The sequence below is a fragment of the Rousettus aegyptiacus genome, unplaced genomic scaffold (assembly GCF_014176215.1).
Source record: "Rousettus aegyptiacus isolate mRouAeg1 unplaced genomic scaffold, mRouAeg1.p scaffold_m13_p_7, whole genome shotgun sequence".
Lineage (NCBI taxonomy): Eukaryota > Metazoa > Chordata > Mammalia > Chiroptera > Pteropodidae > Rousettus > Rousettus aegyptiacus.
Window position 1 is genome coordinate 68,552,039 of NW_023416310.1, and position 25,023 is coordinate 68,577,061.

Here is a 25,023-nt window from a genome sequence, read left to right on the forward strand (position 1 = left end):
GCTCACAAAACCAGAACTGGCTTTGTGAGCCCAGGTGTCCCCATACATTAAAAAAAGTCCTAAATCATCACCTTTCTGCCTCTACTACCATCACTACTACCTCAAGTACAACAGCCTCCTATTCAGCCTTTTCATCACATCTACTCTTCTTTCCACATCCTCAGTCACTCTTCTCATAGCATCAAATATGAGCTTTGCAAAATTTGTATCTTAAAAGTCATCTTAAATAAGTCCTGCTTAAAAACACTTCAGTGGCTTTTTTCTTCTAAGAATGAAAGCCCAAATCCTATATATGGTCTGCAAGGTCCTGCATGGTCTGGCCTCAATACATCTCTAGAGTTTCATCTTGTTCCATGCTTCCTCCCACTTTACACTTCATCTATACTGGCCTCCTTCCATTTTCTAGAACATTCCATCACAGGATTTTTGTGGTGCTCTTTTCATTTTCTGGAATATTCTTTTCTCCCATGTAGTAGACAGAATAATGTCCCCCACAGAAAGATGTCCATGCCCTAATTCCTGGAATTTGTGACTATATTGCCTTATAGGGCAAAGACGACTTTGTGGACCTGACTGAGAATCTTGAGATGGGAAGGTTATCCTGGGTTACCCAGGTGAGCCTAATGTACTCACCAGGGTCCTTAGAAGAAGAAGGCAGGAGAGTAAGGATGAGGGAAAATGTGACAACAGGAGCAAGAAAGTCAGAGTCAGAGAGATTTGAAGGTGCTATGCTTTAAAAATGAAGGAAGGGGCCAAAAACTAATGAATGTAGGCAAGAAGCTGGAAAAGGCAAGAAATGGACTGTCCCCTAAAACTTCCAGAAGGAACACACCCCTGTCAACCCATTGATTTCAAGACTTTTGAACCCTAAAACTGTAAGATAATGAACTTCTGTTGTGTCAAATCACTCAGTTTGCAGCAATTTGTTATAGCAGAAATAGAAAGCAAATACACCCATTTTCAGCACTGAATTACATACTCCAATCTCAGGTCAAATGTATTTTTTTAAGACTTTCCTATACTTTTTAATTAGGTCCAATGCCCCTTTTATACATTCTCAAAGCATCCTTTATATCACCACTTAAGGCTGTAAACTGTGTATTATTTATATACTTGATTACCTACTACACTCATCCTTGAATTGAAGCACCACACTTGCAGCCACATCTAATTTTGTGTACCAGAGTACCTGGCTAAGTGCCAGGCACAGAACCAGCCGGTGCCCATGGATGTTTTACTTTAGCAAATACTTTAAAAATGGCCTGTTCTTCACCATCAATCAGTAATACCATTTGGGCAGGTGACTTTTAGGTCTTTCCCCAGCCATCCTGCTCAGCACTGAATGCCCTTAATTTGAAGACCTGTGTATGTCTTCAACCCAAAAAAGTTTTCTTCTATTATATATTTATTTTCTTTTTTCACTCTGTTCACTCCTGAATTTCCTATTAGATGGATGTTAAAAATATCTGTTGGCCCCAATTCTTTGTGCCTTTTATGCTGGAAGAACTACACAACCTTTCTGATCACTAATTTGATCTTCAGCTGTGTCTACTATGCTTATCAGATCATGTATGTCTAATTTTAAATATAATCAATGAAATAAAAACATGAAGATTTCTAACTAATTCTTTTATAAGTTATGAATTGTTCTCGCTCGTTCCTCTAAAAATACATTGATTATTTTTATTTTTAAATTATAATGTTCTTGCTCTATAAATTCAATTTTCTTAAATAGTAAGCCATTCATGATGTTGGTTTGCTTAAGTATTTAGTAATGCTGCTGTACCAGATGCCTGTTACCCACTGTGGTCGCTGTGCCTATTTGCTGCAGCCTACCACTGCTGCTACAAATTTTATGATAGGCTCTGGATGTGGTATGAGTGGAGTGGACTGGCAGTTTTTTGTTCTGGATACGAGAATCCCAGCCCCATTCTGGAGGGTGTGTAGATGCCTGAAGCACTATGCTCCCCTTTTAGCCTTAGAAAGTATTAGCTTACCTGGTCTAAGTGCTATTCTTTAATTAATCAGCCTGACCACTGAAGAACAGAATTTTTTAGCAAGAAGCCGTTTTCGTTTAACTAAAAAACAGAAGTTCTTAATATAAAGTCCCTAAATAGGTCTTAGGACACCATAAAACCCAGAAATTACATACGAAATTACTTTTCCTATGTGCAATTTTTAAAATAGAAGGAAGATAGCTTTACAAGGATATCCAAAGGGTTCTGTGACTCCAAAAATGTTAAGAATCACTGCCTAAGGATTTAGGAAGGAAGATTTTTAAAGTAAATGTGAGGGGTTTCCTGTTTCCTGTTTCCTGAGTCTGCTTTCTCTCTCAAAAATATTGTCAGCTTAGTAAGAATGTTAACTACTAGTTGACCAAGATTTCATTACATTTATGATGGACAAAATAATAAACAAATGGGATGGAATAAATATCTTCAAAAGAGAATGTCACATTCATAAAATAAGAACAGACTACTTTAAAAAATCTATTAGTGGTTCTAAAATTTTAAATGACTTTAAAAATACTTGTATTACTTCTTTTCATTTGGTATTCTTATTAATAAAGACCAACAAATGCACTAAATGGCCAAGGCACCTTACCCTAAAAGTGATTATTAAAGGGAGAGATATGACATCAACTTCAGAAATAATTAATGATTAATGTTCTAAAGAAAATATTTTAGAGTATGCTATACATTGTATTCGTCTTTTTATATCCGGTGCCTTCTAAATATTTCCTGAATCGTAAAAAAATGAAAGACTTGGTCTGAACATGATATTTTAGGAGTTATTACCTCCTTTTATTTAAGACAATGTATAATTTTATATAATTCATAAGATAGAAAGATGACAGAACTAAAAAAGATGAATATAAAAGCTTATAGATCAAATAATATGAGAAAATGTAACCCCCTCCCCGCCGCAAAAAAAGTAAAGTAGCTAAGAATCCTGCTGAATCAAAAGCAGAATAAATCAGTTTTCAAAAACATTACCACAAAGACAAATTTCAGTATCTATGAAGTCATGGTTTTGTCATTTGTTAAAGATTTATAAGGAGACCAAAATAATGTTTTTGTCTCTACAGTTAAAACTCTACAAAGAAAAATTAACAAAATCAAAGTGGAGGAATGAAAATATAAAGGAATAATAAACAGGTCTCACAAGGAAAACCCAAGAAGCTCTGATAGCTCTAATGAAAGGAGAAAAAAAGAAACGCTATAAATTATCTCTTGGTTATAATAGAAAAAAGAAGCAATCCAAAGTACGTCAATTACTGCATAAAAGATAAAATAAAGGTAACTATATACTTCCATCTCTGTAGGAAAAAGTAGGGACAGACATAAGACTTTCTTGACATTACTGTAAAAGCTATTATTGAAATAAGATACAAGGGGGAAAATGTCATCTCCCCACCTCTCAAATTTTAAAGTTAAAAAAAATGACAAAGGTTTAAACATTTTTCTACCAGGAGATGAATGAGCTTGACCTAGATTTCTCATTTTCTTTTTCAGCTCTATTACTCTGGTCTACGGAGAAAAATGTACAACTCCTTTCAACGTGAACTTTCGAATGAGTCTTAAATGAATCTACAATGCCCAGAAAAAGAATTATTCTTTGACCTGCCAGACTTCTAATGCTCAATGTAGTACTCAATTAAGACCAGCAGGACAAACACAATAAGAAACAAAATAAACATACCTCCTGTTCTTCCATTACCAATCTGCACAGCAGGTTGAAGGCTTCCTTCATTTTGAAATAAATGAGGCAAATGATAATAAATGCTTGGCACTTGAAGAGACTTTTTGCTTGTTAACTCCTTTAACAGCTTTATGGTATTATCTGAAACACAGAAGTATAATTAATCGGCAGGTACACCTTACTGATAGATGTTGAGGCTTTTATAAATATAGCAATGAAATTTATGAAAACTAGAACTAAAAAATTTTCTTTCCTCATTTCATACTTTGGTGAATGAGATCTCCATTTAAAATGAAAAAGAAGCTTTTGTAAGTAAATTTTGGTGATAATGTGATAAATGTTTCAGCTATTTGGAACAGCATCAAAAACTCTAAAACATTTCTGTTCTATTATCCAATAATTTCCCTTTTAGGACTTTAACTTCTATGCATTCACTAAATAATTAGTGATTACCTATTCTGTTCCAGCCACTGTGCCTTATGGTACACATTACAGTATAGAATTAGCTGTCAAATTATACAGCCATTAAAAATGGTATTTTTGAAGTTATTCAATGACATAGTAAATGCTAACAGCATTACTTCAAGAGTAAAAAAAAGCAGGCTATAACACACAATACCAGTTCTGAAGAGAAACATTCATGGAAAATAGAACCAAAATGTTTTAACAGAAATCATTTAGCAGGAGGCTTACAGATGATTTATATTTATTACCTATATCATTCCATAATTTTAAATGTTATTGTGCCATAATACAAATTCCACAATCAGAACAGGAAATAAAGAGCATGAAACTTTAATAAGGTAGTAACAAGAGGAATTAATGGTAGGATAGAACTGATGATGCTAAGTATCCATTATAAAACTTTGTATTTTTTTCTTATAAGTCAGACATAAGAGCGCTAATTGCTTCAAATAGCTCAAAGATTATCTAGAGTGCATCTGAGGTCCACATAAGCCACAACATAAACATGTAAAGCACAAAGTTAAATTTTAATCTTTTTGAATACAACTGTAAAAACATAAAAAAACACTATTTTCAATGAAATTTATACTATTAAAATTTGTCACTATTACTCTCTTAAAGTAAAATCTAGCAATTAATAAAAACTGTTTTGTAATTTACCATAATAGAAAGTTTTGTGAAGGGTAGCAAATGCTGGCTGATAAGCTATTCTACACAACTTTCAAATAAAATACTTTACATAATTCTTTGAAAATACAATCTTTTTATAAAACCAAAAATGCTATTTGTACCTGAAAATTTATTCAATGTGTTCTTTCTTCCATTTGTTTCTGCTCCTACACGCCTGAACTGCTGTACAATGGCACTTAGTTCAGAAGAGCGCTGGGAGATTCTGTGTTCAGCTATTCGAAGACGTTCTTTCAAAGCAAGAAACTCTCGTTGATAAGCAATCAGTTTTTCTAGAAGCAAAACCAAGTTATCAGTATATTTCTTTTAAAAAAAGAAAAAAAAATCAAACACCACAATCAAAACAGAACTGTAAGATTAGGAATTTTATAGTCACATTTTCCAGAAATGGATATTCATTTATATATTCGTTGATAACAAACTGAAAATAAAGAGCCCTGAAGAGTTATATAACAAGCTACCTACCACTAAGTGTGCTCTGAAGACCTGTAAGAATGTGAGCATTTTCTCCTTGACATGTCAGAAATTTAAAGATAGGAAGAAAGACAAAAGGTTTTAGAATTAATACTTCAACTATAAAGACCACATGTATGAAGACAGAGATGAGGCACTGAAACGGATGATAATATAGCAGAATCATTAATTTCCATAGGCTAAATGTTTCCTCTGTGCTTCCCATTCTGCAAAGGTTTCCCTAGGCCAGACTTTAGTCAAAGTCCTGATCCTTATTAAATACACAATCACGTAGATGGAAGATGACCCTGGTCAGAAGTCGTTCTTTTTAATTTAAGAGAATCACTACTCAGGAAGCTTGATCTGGGAAATTAAAGTAGATGTTATGAGGATAAATGTAGGCATTGAAACAACAGTATGAGATAGATCAGAGACAAAGCGCATACTGAGAAGAGGCCCAAGGACAGAACTAGACACCAAAATCTAAGAGATGTTGAAGAAAAACTATTCATTTCTCTTGATCGGCAGTGCCAAAGGCTAGTCGAGGCTATGGCAGTGGTATGAGCAATTTCCACACCTCATTAAACTAAGGAAACAATGATTTTCAACTTCCATATCAAGCTAGATAATCCAAAGCTACTATTTTGACATCTAAATTAAACACACCTTAAAAAGACATTTTTTAAATTTAACATTATAACCTCAGGTTTATTCTAGCATCAACTCAATAATAAACAGACTTATAAAAAATAAATCTGCATGTTTCATAAAGCTAGTCTTAAAAAGAGTCAATTGTACTGTTCCTTGTCCCTTACATAAAGGCTCGCACAGTAAATATCACTTAAGAATTCTGTGGCAGAGAAGTAAAGTCTCTCCTGCTTAACTGTCATGCTTCCCTGTACTGAATAATGAAAGCCATGTGAGCATCTGTGTTCCCCTTAATCTGCTGACTTTAGGAAGAAAGGAAGAACAGGAGGCTGTGATGACGCAGGAAGCTTCAAGGTGCCAGTGAGGTTCTATTAAATGACATGGGTGATGGCTGAATAAAATTCATTACTATACATCCACGGTTTAGGCACTTTTCCACATGTGTAAATTCATAATAAAAGAATCATTAAAAGACACTATTCACAAACACAAAACTATGAACAATTACAGTTTACACTTGAACAACGTCGGGGGTTGGAGGCCCCAACACAGTAAAAACTCCACACATAACTTCTGACTCCCCAAAAACTTATCAACAGTATTTTCAACCTACAGTTGGGAATCCACAGAAGCGGAGGGTCGGCTACACTGGTAGCCACTGTCACCTGAAAGCCTTACAGGTAACATGAACAGCCGATTAACTCACTTTGTGACCTGTGTGTATTATATACTCTATTCTCACAATTAAGTAAGCTAAAGAATATGTTATTAAGAAAATCAAAGAAAATATTTTACTGCACTTATTTTTTTCCAGTTCTTTTTAAAACTGTGTTAGTTTCAAGTATACAGTACACTAGTTAGATATTTATATCGTTCATAAAACAATCCCCCTAATTGCTCTCTCCTCTGGCTCTCCATCGAGCCATTACATTAATGCTAACTGCATTCCCTGTGCCGTGCTCCCTATCTCATGACCATCTATCAACTACTAATTTGTACCCATGCAGTTCAAACCCATGTTGTTCAAATAATAAAAAATAAATTCAATTCCTTTCAAAATAACAATGACTTTTTTTTGGAATTTGAAGTTTGACATGTGATTCTAAAATTCATCTAGAAGAGAGAATGTTTTTAAAGAGCTAAAAATATCTAGAAATAAGGGGAACTTGCTCTGAGATCAGAACATACTAGAAGGCTACAGTGTAGACTTCCAATTAAAACAGTGGAGACAAGCAGGTCCAGAGAGTCTGGCACAGGCCGGTTACGCAAAGCAGATTGTGCCAAAACCAGCATGAGGGAACTGTCCCGAGTTCTCCCCTCTTTGTGTGAGCACGTCGAAACCCTCTCCTTAACACTTACACAGCACTGACACAGCAGTTTCTAAATATCATCCGCCACAAAAGGAACAGAAATGTTTGGAAAAATAACTTCAAGATGAACCTCCAGCATTCTTGTGTCAAGAATAGGTTATTTAAAATTAAAAAAACAGAACTTATCAAAGGGCTCAGGAAGGTACTTGAGGGGATCCCACTGACTAATCTCAGGACAATCTTAAGCACCAAAACAATTACTGATGGTGAGAGACTATAACCTATTGAATGAAATAAGAATCCGTGAGTCCATATCAGTAACAAATAAAAACTAACAGATGAGGGAAACGTGTTTCTTCTGTACACCAACTAACAAACGTAGAAGGAATGGTGAATGTAGGAGAGGGCCATATTGCAACTGCCAGAGCAACAACTGATTCAGGCCAGAATCAAAAATGAATGCTAGAACTAGCAGGTGAAAGTCTTAATAGGAGCAGGACAAGAACATCACCTCAAAGTGTCTTCCTACAAAATACTTATTAACTTACAAAGGAAAAATGCTAATTTTACCATGGAGAAATCTGGCTGGTGTCATTTTAATCAAGTGGTAATCAAGTTCATATCAGCAACAATGAAATAGGCATCACATGTCTCCTGATGTGATGCACAGGGCACACACCTCTTTTATGTAGCATGACTGCCAAAAATGCATAATAGGAATCTAATCTCAAGGAAATATCACAAACATCCAAATTGAGGGACAATGTACAAAATAAAAGGCTTGTACTTAAAAAATGTCAAGGTCACCAAAGACAAAGGCTTTAGGAACCACCTGAGATTCAGAGACCAGAGACTAAAGGAGACATGATAACCAAATGTGAAGCACAATCCTGGATTGGATCCTGGACCAGAAAAAAAAAAAATACTATGAAGAACATTACTGGAAAAAAATAAATATAGACTTAGAGAATAGCTAATATTGTCCCAATGTTAAATTTCCTAAATTTGACACTTGTACAGTTAAGTCCTCACTTAAGGCCTTCTACAGGTTCTTAGAAACAGTAACTTTGAGCAAAACGACATGTAACGAAAGCAATTTTACCACAGACTGATATACAGAAATATTCCGTTGGACCTTAACTTCTGTCTATAGCAATTAGTCTGCGGTTAAATTGTTTAAAGTCAACAAGGTTAGGTGAGGGGTTACTGTGCTGTAATACTGTAAGAGAATTCCTTGTTCTTAGGAAATAAACATTAAATTATTTAGCGGTAAAAAGACATAATTCTATAATTTACTCTCCAATGCTTCTGAAAAGAAACAAGTATCTATAGAGGAAAAATGTTCAAAATCGGTGAAAAATGTAGAGAAGTTATTTGTACTATCCTTGTAATTCTTCATTTGAATATTTTTTTAAAAATAAAAAGTTTTTAAAAAGTTAGGAGGAAGGCTGATGGCATGGAGGTTACAGCTTTTGGTAGAAGAATGTGGCTCTGAATGCACCTCTGGCCTTACATGCATTTTCTTGGTACTGGTTGAAACCACCTTCCCAGAAGCAAGCTTCACCAAGTCTGGGGAGTAACCAGTACCAATGGAAAAATACTCCCACTCCTGATTCCAAAATGCTCCCCTGCTTTGAGGTGAAGTGGCCATGCTTTGGGAAAGATTCCTGGAGCACATGGACAGAGGGTAAAGTCACAACTATTTTCCTTCAGCCCAGATGCTGCTGCTGCTCTTCGTCTGGAGCCCATAGCTATGAGGGGCTCCAAGTAGGTCATTCTGTCTTTCTTACATCCGCCCTTTGTTTCTCACCCAACCCTTCCTTATTAAAAGGATTCTCTTCATGACATCAGAGAGTCAAGGAAAGCCAAGTCAGTGAAAGAAGTGAGGTCAAACTCTCACCAGCCCTGCAGGGGGAGGAAGACCACAGAATGCCACAGGCTCCTCCAATCAGAGCTGAGAGAGCCATGGCCTTCCCATAGCCCTCCCTTGTGGGCCACCCTCTACCACCTGCCCAGAGTTATGAGAGACTTCTAGAATTTTCTCCACCTTTATTTCCCATAGTACTACATGGCACTCCTGAGGAAAGTGATGTATCAGCTCCCAGAAGTTCAAACTCTAACACAAAAGCCAGAAAAACTCCTTTAAATTAGTGATATATGACTGACAATTTTTCCGATTTGCAACCTTAGTAGCAAAATCCTTATGTTTGTTTTGCTTTGAATCATTTCAATGGTTTCCATGGGGGGACATTAGAGGAAACTGAGGGAACTCTTACATGATCATCTTACTGGCAAGTGCCTGGTTTTGTTTTCTGTTATTTTTATTGTACACAGACTCTACCTTTAATTGTAGAAAAGTAGATATGCATATAAGACAATGAAAGCACAAATCATGTTCTGTACACTCAAGATGCAAAAATAGACAAAATCTTCAAAGCAACCACTTGAATTCCTTCAAATCAAATAATCAAGTCAGTTTTCCAGTGAATATTTGATCATTTTTGACAAAATTGGCAGTTTCATATGGTTCCAAAATTTAAATGACAGCTTTGGACTCAATTTAACTGAAAAAATGTATACAGTGTATATAAAAAAATTAACAAGCACAAAAGGACTAATAACTAACACCCAGTGTGTAGTATATATAAAAACAGAACAGAAAACTTCATTTTTCAAACAACAGTATATTATTAGCAAGGTATGGTGGATACTATTGAATGCTGTGAGATAACATTAAAAACATGATTTGTATGTTGAAATTAAAATTACCAAAAATTAAACCTCCTTTCAAATTTCTTAATTTTATTAAACAGTAAAATTCGGGCACCGAAAAGAATATTGACAAGTTATCTGGTCCATCTTTCTGTCCTTTAGTACTACACTGAACTGTTTCACAAAAATAAATTTTTAAAAAATGTTTGAATAAATAGCTCCTTCAGTAATAGATTACAAAATTTAAAAACATTACTTTTCAGAAAGTCATTGCCTTTGAAAAACATTTTATTTCATTCGTCATTCTTATATGACAATTTTTAAATAGGAAAAAGCCTAAATGAAATTATAAGCAATTTTTCATTTAAAATCTCTTAAAGAAACAATTTAAAACTTGGATTCAGAAGATGGTTTAGAACTAAAGCCTAGAAAAGCCAAAAGACTCGGCAAGCAGGAGTCCAAAGGAAATACGGGGAAAGAACAGAATTTAAATAGACAATTCTAATTAGAATGGACAGCTAAAAATAAATAAATAAAAATTACAGATAAGACTAGGTGTCTCACAATTTCTCTAACTTCACCATGCATAACCACCACCTGGAGGAGCTTCTTAAGACAGAATTCTGGACCCCACTGCAGAGTTTGTGACTCAGGAGATCTGGCATGGTGCCTGCGAATTTCTAATATGCTCCACAGCAGTGCTGAGCAGCACTGATGTGGCCAATGTTGTCTGCAAGGTAGGCCCAGACCCCCACAGCTTGGAAATCGATACCACCTCCTCTTCCACTCCTCTGGCCTACATTTTAAGACAGCTAGGACAGGAGGAGTTCATTAAAATGTTTTAAGCCATCATCCTCTACACTGCACTTGAGACAGGGAGGGGTTCTATAATATGCAGTGGACACCGACCGAGTTCATGGTCTCTTCTAAAGAGTTATGCAGAACAAGATCATTACTGGCTTTGGAGTACAGTAAGTCCTTACTTAACGTCATCCATTGGAGTTAAATGACATAATTAAACCAATTTTACCACAGGCTGAATGACATAAATAAGAGCTAAGTTCCTCTGACATCTCACCTAAGTCTTATGAAACAACACTGAGAGAAATGATGCTATTCGAGGACCTGCCGCTTTCCAGTCAGGCTCCACCATATAAACACAGATGATAAAAAGACCTGCACCTTTCTAAACTCAGAAAAGGAAGGGGCGTTCATAGATATGCAGAATCGTATACTTTATTTAAATTAAAACAAAGAAAATAATTCCATTTGTTCCCTTATGTTTTCATGCTTACAAAAAAGGACTCTAACTAGTAAATACCAGATATGATGAGGGTGAAGAATTTTCTGGACCACAATCACTATTTGCAAGTTGTCCCCTAAGTAATATAATCATTAACAATATCATTCCAAACAAGCTTCCAGGTAGAAGTCTGTAAGTTAAAATCTATCCACTAACCTTATAAAGCCTTAAGATAATCAAATGGCATTGCATACAGCTATACACATTGTCTTCTTAGAAATAATTCCTTACTCTAAATAGCTTTAGCTTCAACCATTTTCCTTGATTTTCCTAGAGGACTGGGCAATCTTTTTAGTAATTTTATCATAAAGTCCCAAATTCCATTATCATAGTGAAATGAGGAAAAAAACCCCCAAACAATAAATTGAATAATTTAGGATGATATTCATTAGAGTTCCTTACTTTTAAAAAATATTGACAATGATTTTATTCAATCCAATTCTTTGAAATTCAACAAGCCATAAGGAGCTTGGAATAAAAATTATCAGATGGTTATAAACTATTCTCCTTAAGTATTTAAACTTATTGACAGATTTTTTTCCCATTAAAGTGTTGCTTCATTCCCAAAAGAAAAAAAAAAAAATCTTGTGTTCTAAAAGATAATGGTGTATATCTTCCTAGGAGGAATCCCTCAAGACCTAGCAATTTATTCTACACCGGAATCATCTTTACAGAGCAGAATACTGATAATTAACCAATCTTACAATAGACTAGTTCTACCAACAAACACGGTGCCTCTCACTGCATATCACCACTTTTACAAACTACTCCATACTTTCTTCTTCCCTCTCCTCACTTTCCTCTTATTCCTTATTTTCCATCTTTCTTTCCAATTACTCTTCAACAAAACACTTTTCAAATTCTTCTCTTTCTCTGGATTTTTCATTTTCATCACAAACTTCATACCTCTCACCTCTTTCTTCTTTCATATTATTCACACTTCCTCCATCCAACCTGTAACATCCCTATCGTCTCTGTTGTCTTTTTCTGAAGTACTGTGGACCTTTTTCCTCTAATTGATGTAAATGGTCCACTTGCCTGAAAACACTAAGTTTGTAGCCTTTTGTAATTTTCACTGAAAATAACTGAGAATTTAGGATTTTTCCTTCCTGTACTCATAATGGCAAAAAAAAAAAAAAAGAAAAAAGAAAAAGAAAAAGAAAAAAGAAAGAAAGAAAGAAAATGACAGAGGAAAATATTTCATAATTATTTGATGAATCAGAAAATGAATGTAGAGACAGGTATTATCACTCTAAACTCTAATGATGTTAGTGAAATTGACCATAAAAGCACAACCTCAGACTATGAATCTTCAGGTAACAATATCTTAAATGAATTTTCTCAAATTCAAGTTCAGGACCTCCAGTTACAGACCTTTTATTTTTATTGTAAGTTTTAATTTTTAATTTTTAATATGGTAAATATTGATAGCTATAATTCATATAAACAAGAGGACCCAGATGGTAAACACTGATGTCTATTTTTCCTGGTATAATAAAGGAATGAGTTTAGGGAAACTGCCTCTTCCTTCCATCCACAATTCCCCCTTCCCACACTATCTAGGGCAAAGCTCAATTTTGGGGGTCTCTTATCTTTAGAACCATGCCACCTAAGGGGAGGAAGGATCAACAAGTTCAGTGAGCATTTCATGATTTATTCTACTCAAATAGCTCCTGAAAGGCCAGCTCTACATCTCCTTCACGTAGGAGGCGGGGGGATAGTGAGGATGGCCCTACTCATACAGATATCAGAGGTAGAAGCTGCTACAAAAAATACAAACCCTGACGTTCTCACTCGCAGGCTGGGTATACTTCTCAAAAATTCCTTAGGGCCTACCCATCCACCTTTCTGAATGTTGAAGTTTTTCATAAACTCTGAAATTTCACATTTGCTTACCTCGGTGCTCATCTACCCTCTCTTCTTCACACAGACGGCACTGTACGCCCTCATTTCATCCCCCCCTTGGATCACAGCATAATGTTTGTGCCTTCCTGCACTCCCCTCCAACTACTCTCTGGACTATCACAAAGTTTCCTTTCTCAACTGGAAACCCTAGCTTAAGTCTCCAATGTTATCCCTTAATGTTACCCAGGATCATTTTTTTGCTTCAGCATCACCAGACTGCTTAGAGCTCTCTAGGCACTCTATGAATTTCATCCCTCTTAGTTCATAACGTCTGCTTATCAGACCCACCCTTTTCTCTCTTCATTTGATGAAATTCCATTCATCCTTCAAAATACTCTAGTTATCTCCCCTGTGAACCTCTCCCTGACCTCTGTCTTCTGTTTAGCTCCTCTTAATTATGCTTTATCTTACACACTCCCATTTTGTACCTACTACACTGTACTGCAACTACATACATATTTCTTTTTCCTGCTAAACTCTGAGTTCTGGGGTGGCAGGTGTGCCAGGAGTTTCCAAGGCCGCACTCAGATCCGTGATTCACTGGGATTCACAGGACGCAGCATACGGTTGTATTAGCAAGGGAAAATGCACATGGATAAAAGTCTGGAGGAAACCAGGTACAAGCTTCCATATCTTCTCCCAGTGGAGTGGTTTGGGATCCACTCAATTCCTCCAGCAATGAGTTTTGACAACACATGTGAAGTGTTGTGTTGTCTAGTGAGGAAGCTCTTTAGAGACTCGGTGCCCAAGGATGCTCCCGGAGGCTGGTCACGCAGGCAGACTCTGCCTAGCACATACCAAGATTCCAGACTAATAAGGAAAGAAGGTCTTCAGCATAAACCGAAGTCCTTGTACTAACAGTTTAGGCCAATGGGCTCTCTTATCACGTAAGGGAAGTTTTGTATCAGTGTTTACCAGCCAGGTTCCCAGATGCCAGCCAAAGGCTGACACTGCAAGTACACCTTTCTAACAATAAGCAGTCTCAGATCTGCTGTTAACACACCTCTTTATAGCAGGAGTCAGATTTTAGTCATATTTTATCCCTCAGCGCCTTGTAGAATCCCAGGTAATGAGTAGCAATGCCAGTGAACTGAGGCAAGTCCTCTTAAATTTTAAGAATTATCATAGGAAAATGATCGGTAACATACACAGAATTTATCATAGCATTATTTATAAGGTGAGGTTAATAATGGTAATTATATAATGGAATATTATGAGAAAGCTAAAAATCATAACATGGGAAACATTTGTGATACATCAGGCAAAAATGTAGGTTATGCAACATGCACAATATGATGTTAAGTACCTCATTTATATTTAGTACAATAGCTCTCAAACTTTTTGGTCTCAGAATCCCTTTACACTCTTCCAAATTAGAGGACCCCAAAGACCTCTTGTTTATATGAATTATAGCTATCAATATTTACCATATTAAAAATTAAAACCAATAAACATATAAAATGTTCGCTTAAAATTCATCTAAAAACAATAAACTCATTACATGTATATTTTAATCAAAAATAATTATTTTCTAAAACCAAAAAAATTTAGTAGAATGACATCTTCTCATATCTTTTTTAATATCTGGCTTAAGAAATAACAGCTGATTTCTCATATCCGCTTCTGTTATTTCTTATGAGAGTGAAAAAGGCAACCAAATATATATCACCTAAGGGGAGGTGGCACACCTGCCACCCCAGAACTCAGAGTTTAGCAGGAAAAAGAAATATGTATGTAGTTGCAGTACAGTGTAGTAGGTACAAAATGGGAGTGTGTAAGATAAAGCATAATTTGAATTTATGAACCTCCTGAAAGGGTCTCAACTGCCCTCAGGGGCCCTTAGACCCCCTTTAAGAACCACTAGTCCAGAAAAATGAAAGAAAATACATCAGAACAGTTAACATTGCTCCAGCTGCTGGGATCCGTTGATCGGCATTTCCATGTGTCCATGCATTTATGTTCTGCTTAGTACACTGATCTACTAGTACACTGGTCTCATTTTTTTATGCCATTCTTATCCAGTCTTGTCTTTTCTGACAAGAGTCAGAAAAGAACAATTAGTTGTCCCAAAACCTGACAGGCAATCATTCCAAGGCAGCGCAAAAAATTCAGTTAGCTAATAACGTTCTGTAATAATCCAATGTTCTCAATGTAGTCTCCTCTAATATGTCAGCCATGAATAACAACACCCTTTCAGAGTTAAGCATACATCGACCACAGATTCCAGACAATCTCAGAGCAAACACAGTGCATGTAATGCTTAAGAAGTTTTCCAACCTAGAAAAATTAGATTAAGAAACTGTGTTTAGGAAGTGGATGCTAGCCAACAAAGCTGAACATAAAATAATACCATACCAAGTCCAAGGGCTAAATCTGCCAACTTTAATATATGAACAAGAAAGGCTGCTGGCCAACTTGGCAGAATCTAGGTTTGTATTCTAGCCCCTCTTCAGGTGCTCTTTTAAAATTAGGTCCTTATTTATAATACCTCAGATATTAAAGACCTCTTGTTTTTTTAGAAATTCAATGTGGGAAAAACTTTACTATGCCATCATTTACATGTATGTAGTTAGAGCTTGAAGAATTCTAGGTGTAATAGTTTTCAACTCTGGCTGTATATTAGAATTACCCAAGGGAACATTTAAAAAATGCCAGGAGTCTTTTCTAACTTCTGGCATCCCAGACAGAGGAGGCCCACAAATCCTCTCCCCAAAAAGCAACCATAAAACTGAACAAGAGTCCAAAGAACTATTTCAGTGCTCTGGAAATCAACCAAAGACATACAACAAACTGAGAAGTTTTCAGCTGTGGAAATGATGGCAGGTTGGTAAGAAGGGCAGAGGGCTGTGACTTTCACGCTAGGAGCTGCCCTCATCCCTCCCCAGCTCTACCACTTCGGAAGTTTTATGAGGTGGGGCAGGCCTAAGAACCAGCAGATTCACTGCCGTACCAGAGGGGACACGTGTGATTTGGAGTGCTGTTGGTCAGAATGGCAATCTCAGAGGCGAATGAATGTGGAGACCAGTGGCTCTGCTGGTCTGAGGCTGCACCCTACCTTGGGCCAGTGATAGACTGGCAGACTGGCCAGACTAACAGGGAGTGAGACAACTTTAGGCAGATTAACCAACTCGTTACATATTCCAGGCTGACTAGAGGCCATGGGCACACACAGCAGAGACCAAGCCACCCAAACACTCCTGGCTGACAAACCCATGTATGCACACAGAGAAACTGAAAAAAGAGGCCAGCGGCAAGAAGTTAGGTGGACTGAAAACAGCCAACACATGCCCGTGCTCCCAGTCCACATCAGCCTCCAGAATAGTAGGATGCCTTCCTTACCAGTGCAAGTGTTGGTCTTCAACCGCTGACCAATCTTTGGCTGAACATTATGCTATGCAGACACAGCAGCAGCCACTCTAGGAAACTAGACTTACAAAAAATTAAAACAAATGTGTTGCGACATCAGGAGTCACATGCTGTACAAGACACAGACTGTGGCAGTTTAGTCTAGTAGTGTTACTAAACAAATGAGCAAACAAAACCACCAACACCTTCCAGGTAACAAGTAAGAATCTAGAGTTGCATCATGTATTATCTGAAATATATAGTAGTCAACAAAACTTTACAAGACGTGAAAAGAAAAAAGAAAGTGTGACCCATACTCAGGGGGAAAAAACAATTAAAAGCAGTCAATAGAAATGGTCTGAGTGTTCTCAAATGTTGGATTAAGCAGATGAAAACTTCAAAACCACTGGGATAAAAGAACTGAATAAAATGACATTTAAGGAATTAAAGGAAAGCATGATGAAACTGATATAATGGAGAAAATAAGGAGACAGAAATTATAAAACAAAATGAAAATTATGGAGTTGAAAGTTCAGTAACTAAAACAAAAAATTCATTGGACGGGCTCAAAGGGAGATTTCTAATGGCAAAGAATCAGTCAACTTGATATTAGATCAACAGAAATTATCCAGTCTGAAGAACACAGAGAAAAATAATTGAAGAAAACTGAACAGAGCCTCAGAGTGTGAGCTATATTGTTAGGTAAGCAGAGCGAGAAAAGGTGGTAGAAAAAAATATATGAAAAAAAGTAATGGTTTTCCACAAACTAGGAATAGAAGGGAACTTCCTCAACTTGAGAAAAACATCTACAAAAAATCTACAGCTACCATCGCAGTTAATGGTGAGAAGCTAGATGTTTTCCCACTAAGATGAGGAGCAAAGCAAGGATGGCTCCTCTCACCACTCCTATTCATACATCATACTGGATGTCCTAGATAATGCAATAAAACAGGAAAAGGAAATAAAGAGTATATAGATTGAGAAGAAAGAAATAAACTGTCTTTGTTCACAGATGACATAAGTGTTTAGAATATTCCAAAGGTCAACAAAAACCTCCTCAAACTAATAAGCAATTACAGCAAGGTTTCAGCATACAAGATTAATACTGGGTTAATATTAAGCCCTCGGGATGGTGAAGACTTAGAAGAGGAAGATGAGCCAGATGAAGGACAGCAACGACATGTCAGGATGAGAAACTCAGAGTCGTACACATTGGCTTATCCTCATCTTATACAACTTCTCAACAGCTTTCTATGTGACTGACCACTTTTCTCCTACTTGAAACACTTCCCTCAATTGATTTCTTTGGCATCACAATTTCCTAATATTCTTCCTGCTTCAGTAACTACTCCTCCTCTACTTGACCTCAATGATGGAGTGTGAGAGGGCTAAATCCTCTAAGTTATCTCATCCATTCCCATAACTATAAATTTCATCTATATGCCACTAATATCAAAATTTCTACCTCTAGCCTAAGCATCTCAAATTTATCACTGAACTCTTGATGTGCATCTCTACACACTCTTACAACTCATTACCTTTTACTGTGCTTTCCCCCCACCAACTTGAGGTTCTTTCAACATGAAGAGCTCATTCTTGCCCCAGGACTTTTATACTTGTTCTTTCTACTACTGAGATTCCTCACTCTACTTCTCTGGCTTTTTATCATTTAGGCCTCAATTCAATTGGCACCTCCTCAGAAAGGCCTTCTCTGACTATATGTAAATAGCCCTCATTCCCACCTGTCCTTCTCCATTACATTAGCTAGTTTTATCATCAGTATTCACTGCTATTTCAAATAATCTAGTCTGTTCAGTTACAGACCCTATTATTGTATGATTCCCTCTCCCGCCTTAGGGCTCTATGACAGCAAGGGATGTCATCTATCTTGTTTACCACCATGTTATCTAGTTTAACAGTTCCTCAGACATGCTCAGTAAATACGAGGTGAATAGATAAATTAACTGGAGAGAAAAAGAAGCAATATGAAGAAAGGTACTTACAAATCAAAAGAGCACTATGTCAATCAACCACTAATATCCTATATATCCTATATGCTAATATCCTATAATAGGGTAGTAAATTTCCCTCAAGATCTAATTCATTAACTGTACTAGTTTAAGAATGAAAACTAATAAAGGTATTGTTCAGTTACTCCACTGCAGTTTAGCATGTTAACTCTTGGAGAATACATGAAAGAATACACGAGGCATAATTCACATGCAAGAAGAAACTTCTTTAACAAAGGTGATAGGACATTCTGTTTTTACTTTATCTTTTTTTTTTTTTTACATTAACTTTAATCTTAGTTTTCTGATAAGAAAACCCAAGTTATCTTTACCCTTGCATCCAATCAAGTCAGAAGGGGAAAGGCTCATTTACCTTAAGGGGATTTGTTCTAGATACGTACTGAGAAGTGCTAGATGTACGCTAGATCTTAATGGGCACACTGAAAGGTAACTAACTTCCTTTCATTACTGCCTCAGGGAATGCTTGCCATCACCTCAGAAAACGCCTCCTCTGAACTCACTGTTTAAGCTCCCTTCTTAAAACATAAACTCCCTTTTTAAAGCATTAATCAGGTTTCATAAATGCCCTGGACCACACACTCCCTCAGTTACTCAGGTACAGAGGTTCATAATGATTCTGAGTGATAGTTCAGATCACTGAGAGCTTCATTTCCCAGCATGGCTGAATCCTCTGCCCTGTCCTGTCCCAACATAGACAACCATTTTCTACCACTGTCTTTCACTTCATTATGGTAACTTCAGAAAGAAGGTGATTATATGTGGGACTTACTATGCTTAGGACAGTTCCAATTTACAACTGTTACCCCAGTACAATTGTTAACAGTACTCCCTTTATTCTCAAGTGCCTCAATCTGGAGAATAAATTATATGATCACCCTGATTATAGAAAAAATAATGTCCATTAAAAATATTACATAGTCACGCAAATGATTATGTGATCATGGACTAGTCTGAACTCAATGAAAATCAACTAACAATAAGATTCCTATTATCAATACCACCAACTAAGTGTGCTCAAATACTGGAAATGAGGAATGCAGTGTGGATGTTGACAGATCGATAAAAATGACAGAGGTTTGTCTATGGCCATGCCACCCTAAACACGCCCAATCCCGTCTGATCTCGGAAGCTAAGCAGGGTCGGGCCTGGTTAGTACTTGGATGAGAGACCACCTAGGAAGACCAGGTGCTGTAGGCATTAAAAAAAAAAAAAATGATGGAGGTTCTGAGATCGTTTACTAAACATAAAAGTGTCAAGTCTACCATGCCATGAGCTAAACCCTAAAAGATGAACATTTGAACGAAAAAGGTTGAAAATGTTTTACAAACGATTTAAAAGAACTTGAATCTGAATCTTGCTAGGACCTGGATAATGGAATGACATAAAAATGGCTATTGAGCGACATCAGCAAAAATGGTAGAGCATAGCCCTCCAGGGTACGTCCTTCCTCAGAAACACTAAAACAATATGATTAGAAAAAAACGATGTTTTTATCTATTTAGAATAACACTCGCATAGTACTATTACACATAGCATGACACTATTTCTGTCAATGTTTTAAAACATAAAATTATATGTGCACACATATACACACATATAATTTACAGATATTAACACACAGAAATCAATGAATAAAACATGGACTAGAAAAGTACACAAATGTTGTGTGGTTTGCCTCAACCAAGGTAGGGGAAGTAGAGGTGAAAAATGGATGGGGGATTTTAGGTAGATCTGCAACATTTTATTTATTTAAAATGAAAGATGGGACGTGACTATAAAAACCTAGGGTTTTTTTCTTCTACATTATTCACTACATTTTTCTGTAAATGTTTAAAAATGGGATAGGGGAGGGGAGGGAGACCTGGTCTCTGTCCTTAAGAAGCTCACTGTCTAGATAGACTCAATCCTAACTCATTTTTGCTAGCTGCAAACAATGACTACTTCTCTTCATAAGTACACATGCTCACAAAGTACCCAGTTACCATTTGTCCCCAAATGTCAAGCTCTGTAATTTCCAGTATCCATCTTCTTGTCTTTAAATAAAAAATAACAATAATCGGTCCGGGGAAGGATGGCAGACTAGGTAAAAGCAGGGTTCTTCTCCTCCCAGGTTCGCATGGAAATTACAACCAAATTATAAAATAATCAGCATGGAGAATCACCTAAGTCCAGCTGATAACACCTACGTGTGATAATAGAAAGGAGCCATATCGAAGCTGCAGGAACACCCAGGCACAGAAGTTGCTGCAAAACTGAGGCTGTATTGTCCAGAAAGACCTTGTCTCCTTTGAGATCCAACTTCACCCAAGCCACGAAGTGCTTGCAGCCCATTGACAAGTAGCCTCTTGTGCCCTGCTTGGCTCTGGGGTTGTAACAGCTCAGGCAACAGACCTTGGCTAGCACAGTGAGCACATTTTGAGGAAAACAGTCATAGACATACCACTGCCGCCTGTACGAGCTTCGATATCTCTTGAGGGGATTGCAGGGGTCTGTATTGGCCTGATGGCCTTTGACTTCCTGAGCTCCTGCCCCATCCAGTACACAAAGTGCCCACTGCACATTGATACACAGCTGCCCTTGCCATAGGGTAGCACATTTAGGCCCAGGGTGGGCAGCAGATGGCCTTGCTACAAGTGGAAACTTGTACAACAAGCCACAGAGACAGTGTTGGCACGTAAACAGACACTGCAGTGGCAGGGGGAAATTTACTCAATAGACCCAGGAGACTCCCAGGGTCCCTGCGCCACCCAACACGTATATCACCCAGAGGCTCATCTAGTTTCAGAGACTAACAGGCAAAACTAACAGGTAGTGTCAGGCCATGAGGAGCATTGGTCCCCCTGCTAAACTGCCACAGGTCAGGGATAGGGAATAACCAACAGCTGCCTACAGCATTAACTCTTCCACTTATCTATAGGTCCAGCATAGGCAACACCATCGGCAGATTGCTTTGTAGTTCCCACTGGGTAGCCCTGAGCAATCAAAAGCAGCAGCTGACCTTGGCCTATGGGGGAGCCCCTCGCAAGGGGCCACAAAACCAATGCATCCAGAGGCTGGCACCTGACTACACAGAGCAACTCCTGACTAGTCCCATTAGTGATACACACAAAGGGTGGTTGTGATAAGTACACAAGCCTGCTAGGGCAAATCCCACTAAGTGGGGTCAGCCCCCACACAACAACTGTGGATGCAGCCAATTCCCACAATTAGTCAGCCTGAGCATTAATCCCATCCACTGATCTACTAACAATAAAGGCTTGGCGACAACAGAAGATCACACACAACCCACACAAAGATCACGGCCAGAGCCACCAGCATAAGGGATCAAGGAGAGTGTGCCACTGGGCCACATAAGACGCTTTTCCACATTAGGCTACCTTGCTAAGGCTGAGATGAAACAAATATTCCTAACACATGGAAACAAACACAGAAAGGCTAATAAAAATGAGGAAAAAAAAAAAAAAACATGCCACAAATGAAACAACAAGAGAAAACTCCAGAAAATAAGCTAAATGAAATGGAGGCAAGCAACCTACCAGTGACAGAGTTCAAAATAATGGTCATAAGGATACTCAACGAACTTATGGGGAGAACGGATGAACACAATGAGAACTTTAACAGCATAAAAAAGGACATATAAAACATAAAAAAGTACCAGACAAAAAATGAGGAATACAATAACTTAAATGAAAAATATACTAGAAGAATTCAACAGTAAATTGGACGAAGCAGAAGATCAAATCAGCGAATTGGTAGCAGAATATAGCCAATCAGAACAACAAAAAGGAAAAAGAATTTTAAAAAATTAGGATAGTTTAAGAGACCTCTGGGACAACATGAAGTGTAAAACTATCCATATTATAGGAGTACCTAAAGAGGAAGCGAGTGAGCGGGGGATTGAGAATCTATTTGAAAAAATAAAGACAGAAAATTTCCCTAACTAGGCAAAAGAATTAGACATACTAGTTCAGGAAGCACAGAGTCCCAAACAAGAGGAATTCAAACAGATCTATACCAAGAAACATCATAATTAAAATGCCAAAGGTCAAAGATAAAGAGAATCTTAAAAGCAGCAAGAAAAAAAGAAGATACTTACAAGAGTACCCCATAAGAACGTTTGCTGACTTTTCAATGGAAACTCTGCAGGCCAGAAGAGAATGGCAAGAAATAGTCAAAGTTATGAAAAACAAGAATCTACAACCACGAATACTCTACCCAGCAAGGCTTTTGATTAAAATGGAAGGTGAGATAAAGAGCTTCCAAGTCAGGAAAAAGCTTAAAGAATTCATCATCAATAAGCTGGCATTACAAGAAATGTTAGAGGGTCTTCTGTAAAAAAAGAAGGGGTAAAAAAGAAAATAGAAGTAACAAATATGAATAATAAAATGGCAGTAACAATGTACCTATCAGTAATCACTTTAAATGTAAACAGATTAAGTGGTCCAATCAAAAGACACAGAGTAACCAATTGGATAAGAAAATAAGACCCACATATATGCTGTCTACAAGAGACCCACTTCAGATCAAATGACACTCACAGACTGAAAGTAAAGGGATAGAAAAACATATTTCACATAAATGGAAATGAAAAAGCTGGGGTAGCAATACTTATATTGGATAAAATAGACTTTAAAACAAAGGCTATAATAAGAGACAAAAAAGGACATTATATAATGTTAAAGGGATCAATAAATCAAGGGGACATAACCCTAGTAAACATATACGCACCCATAAAGCAATCACTGACTGGCATAAAAGGAGAGATCAATAGTAATACACTCATAGTAGAAGACTTTAAGGCCCCATTGACGTCAATGGACAGATCTTCCAAGCAAAGAATCAACAAAGAAATAATGGGCCTAAAAGACATACTACATAAGATTTAATAGATATTTTTAGAGCATTTTACCCCAAAGCAGCAAAATATACATTATTCTCAGGTGCACATGAGATATTTTCAAGGATACACTACATGATAGGATACAAATCAAGTCTCAATAAATTTAAGAAGATAGGAATCATACCAACCATATTCTGTGATCACAGTGGTATGAAACTAGATATCAACTACAAGAAAAAAAACTAGAAAATATACAAACACATGGAGGCTAAATAACATGCTACTAAACAATGAATGGGTTATTAATGAGATCAAAGAAGAAATCAAAAAATACTTAAGAAACAAATGAAAATGAAAACACAATGACTCAAAATTTATGAGACACAGAAAAAGCAGGCCTGAGAGAAAAATTCATTGCAATACAGGGCTACCTCGAAAAAACAAACAAACAAACAACAACAACAAAAAAAAGTAAAAGCTCAAACAATCTAATCTTATAATTAAAAGAACTAGAAAAAGAATAGCAAACAAAGCCCAAAGTGAATAGAAGGAAGGAAATTATAAATATCAGAGCAGAAATAAATGAAATAGAGTCTAGAAAAACGATACAAAAGATTAATGAAACCAAGAGATGATTCTTTGAAAGGATAAACAAAATTAACAGACCCTTAGCCAGACTCATCAAAGAAAAAAAGAGAAGACTCAAATCAAGAAAATGAGAAATGAAAGAGGAGAATTAACCACAGACTCCACAGAAATACAATGGATCATGAGAAAATACTACAAGCAATTATATGCCAACAAATTGGACAATCTGGAAGAAATGGACACATTCCTAGAAACATACAAATTCTCAAGACTGAGTCAAGAAGAAACAGAAAATCTGAACCAACTGATCACCACCAATGAAACATAATCGGTAATAAAAAAAACCTCCCAAAAAACAAAAGTCCTGGACCAGATGGCTTCATAGGCAAATTTTACCATTCAAAGAATTATCACCTATTCTTCTCAAACTATTCCAAAAAATTCAAGAAGAGGGAAGGCCCCCTAACTCCTTTTATGAGGCAACCATTACCTTGATTCCAAAACCAAACAAAGACATTACAAAAAAAGAAAACTATAGGCTGATATCTCTTATAAACACTGATGCAAAAATCCTCAATAAAATATTAGCAAACCTAATTTAGCAATACATTTAAAATATCATACACCATGATCAAGTTGGATTTACTCCTGAGATGCAAGGTTGGTACAATATCCACAAATCAATTAATGTGACACACCACATTAATAAATCGAAAGATAAAAACTATATGATCATTATCAATATATGCAGAAAAAATGTTTGATAAAACCCAGCATCCATTTATGATAAAAACTGTCAGCAAAGTGGGAATAGCGGGAACATACCTCAACATAATAAAGGTCATGTATGACAAACCTACAGCTAACATGATACTCAATGGGGAAAGGCTAAAAGCATTTTCCTTAAGATCAGAAACAAGACAAGGATGCCCACTTTCACCATCCTCTCCAACACTGTATTGGAAGTCTTAACCACAGCAATAAGACAAGAAAGAGAAATAAAAGGCATCCGGATTGGAAAGGAAGAAGTAAAAC

General features: G+C 36.8%; 1 protein-coding gene and 1 pseudogene across 3 annotated transcripts in view; one reads left to right on the plus strand and one right to left on the minus strand.

Moving 5' to 3' along the window:
• Nucleotides 1-25,023, minus strand: part of MGAT4A (alpha-1,3-mannosyl-glycoprotein 4-beta-N-acetylglucosaminyltransferase A) — an 87,224-nt gene that overhangs the window by 40,320 nt on the left and 21,881 nt on the right. For all 3 annotated transcript variants that reach the window (XM_016143033.2, XM_016143031.2, XM_016143032.2), the window contains exons 3-4: nucleotides 4,959-5,126; nucleotides 3,703-3,843 (exon numbers count right to left, since the gene is read on the minus strand). In XM_016143033.2, coding sequence (XP_015998519.1) covers nucleotides 3,703-3,843; nucleotides 4,959-5,126 — 309 coding nt within the window. The remainder of the gene's footprint in view (nucleotides 1-3,702; nucleotides 3,844-4,958; nucleotides 5,127-25,023) is intronic.
• On the plus strand, nucleotides 19,639-19,757 carry LOC118606355 (annotated as a pseudogene).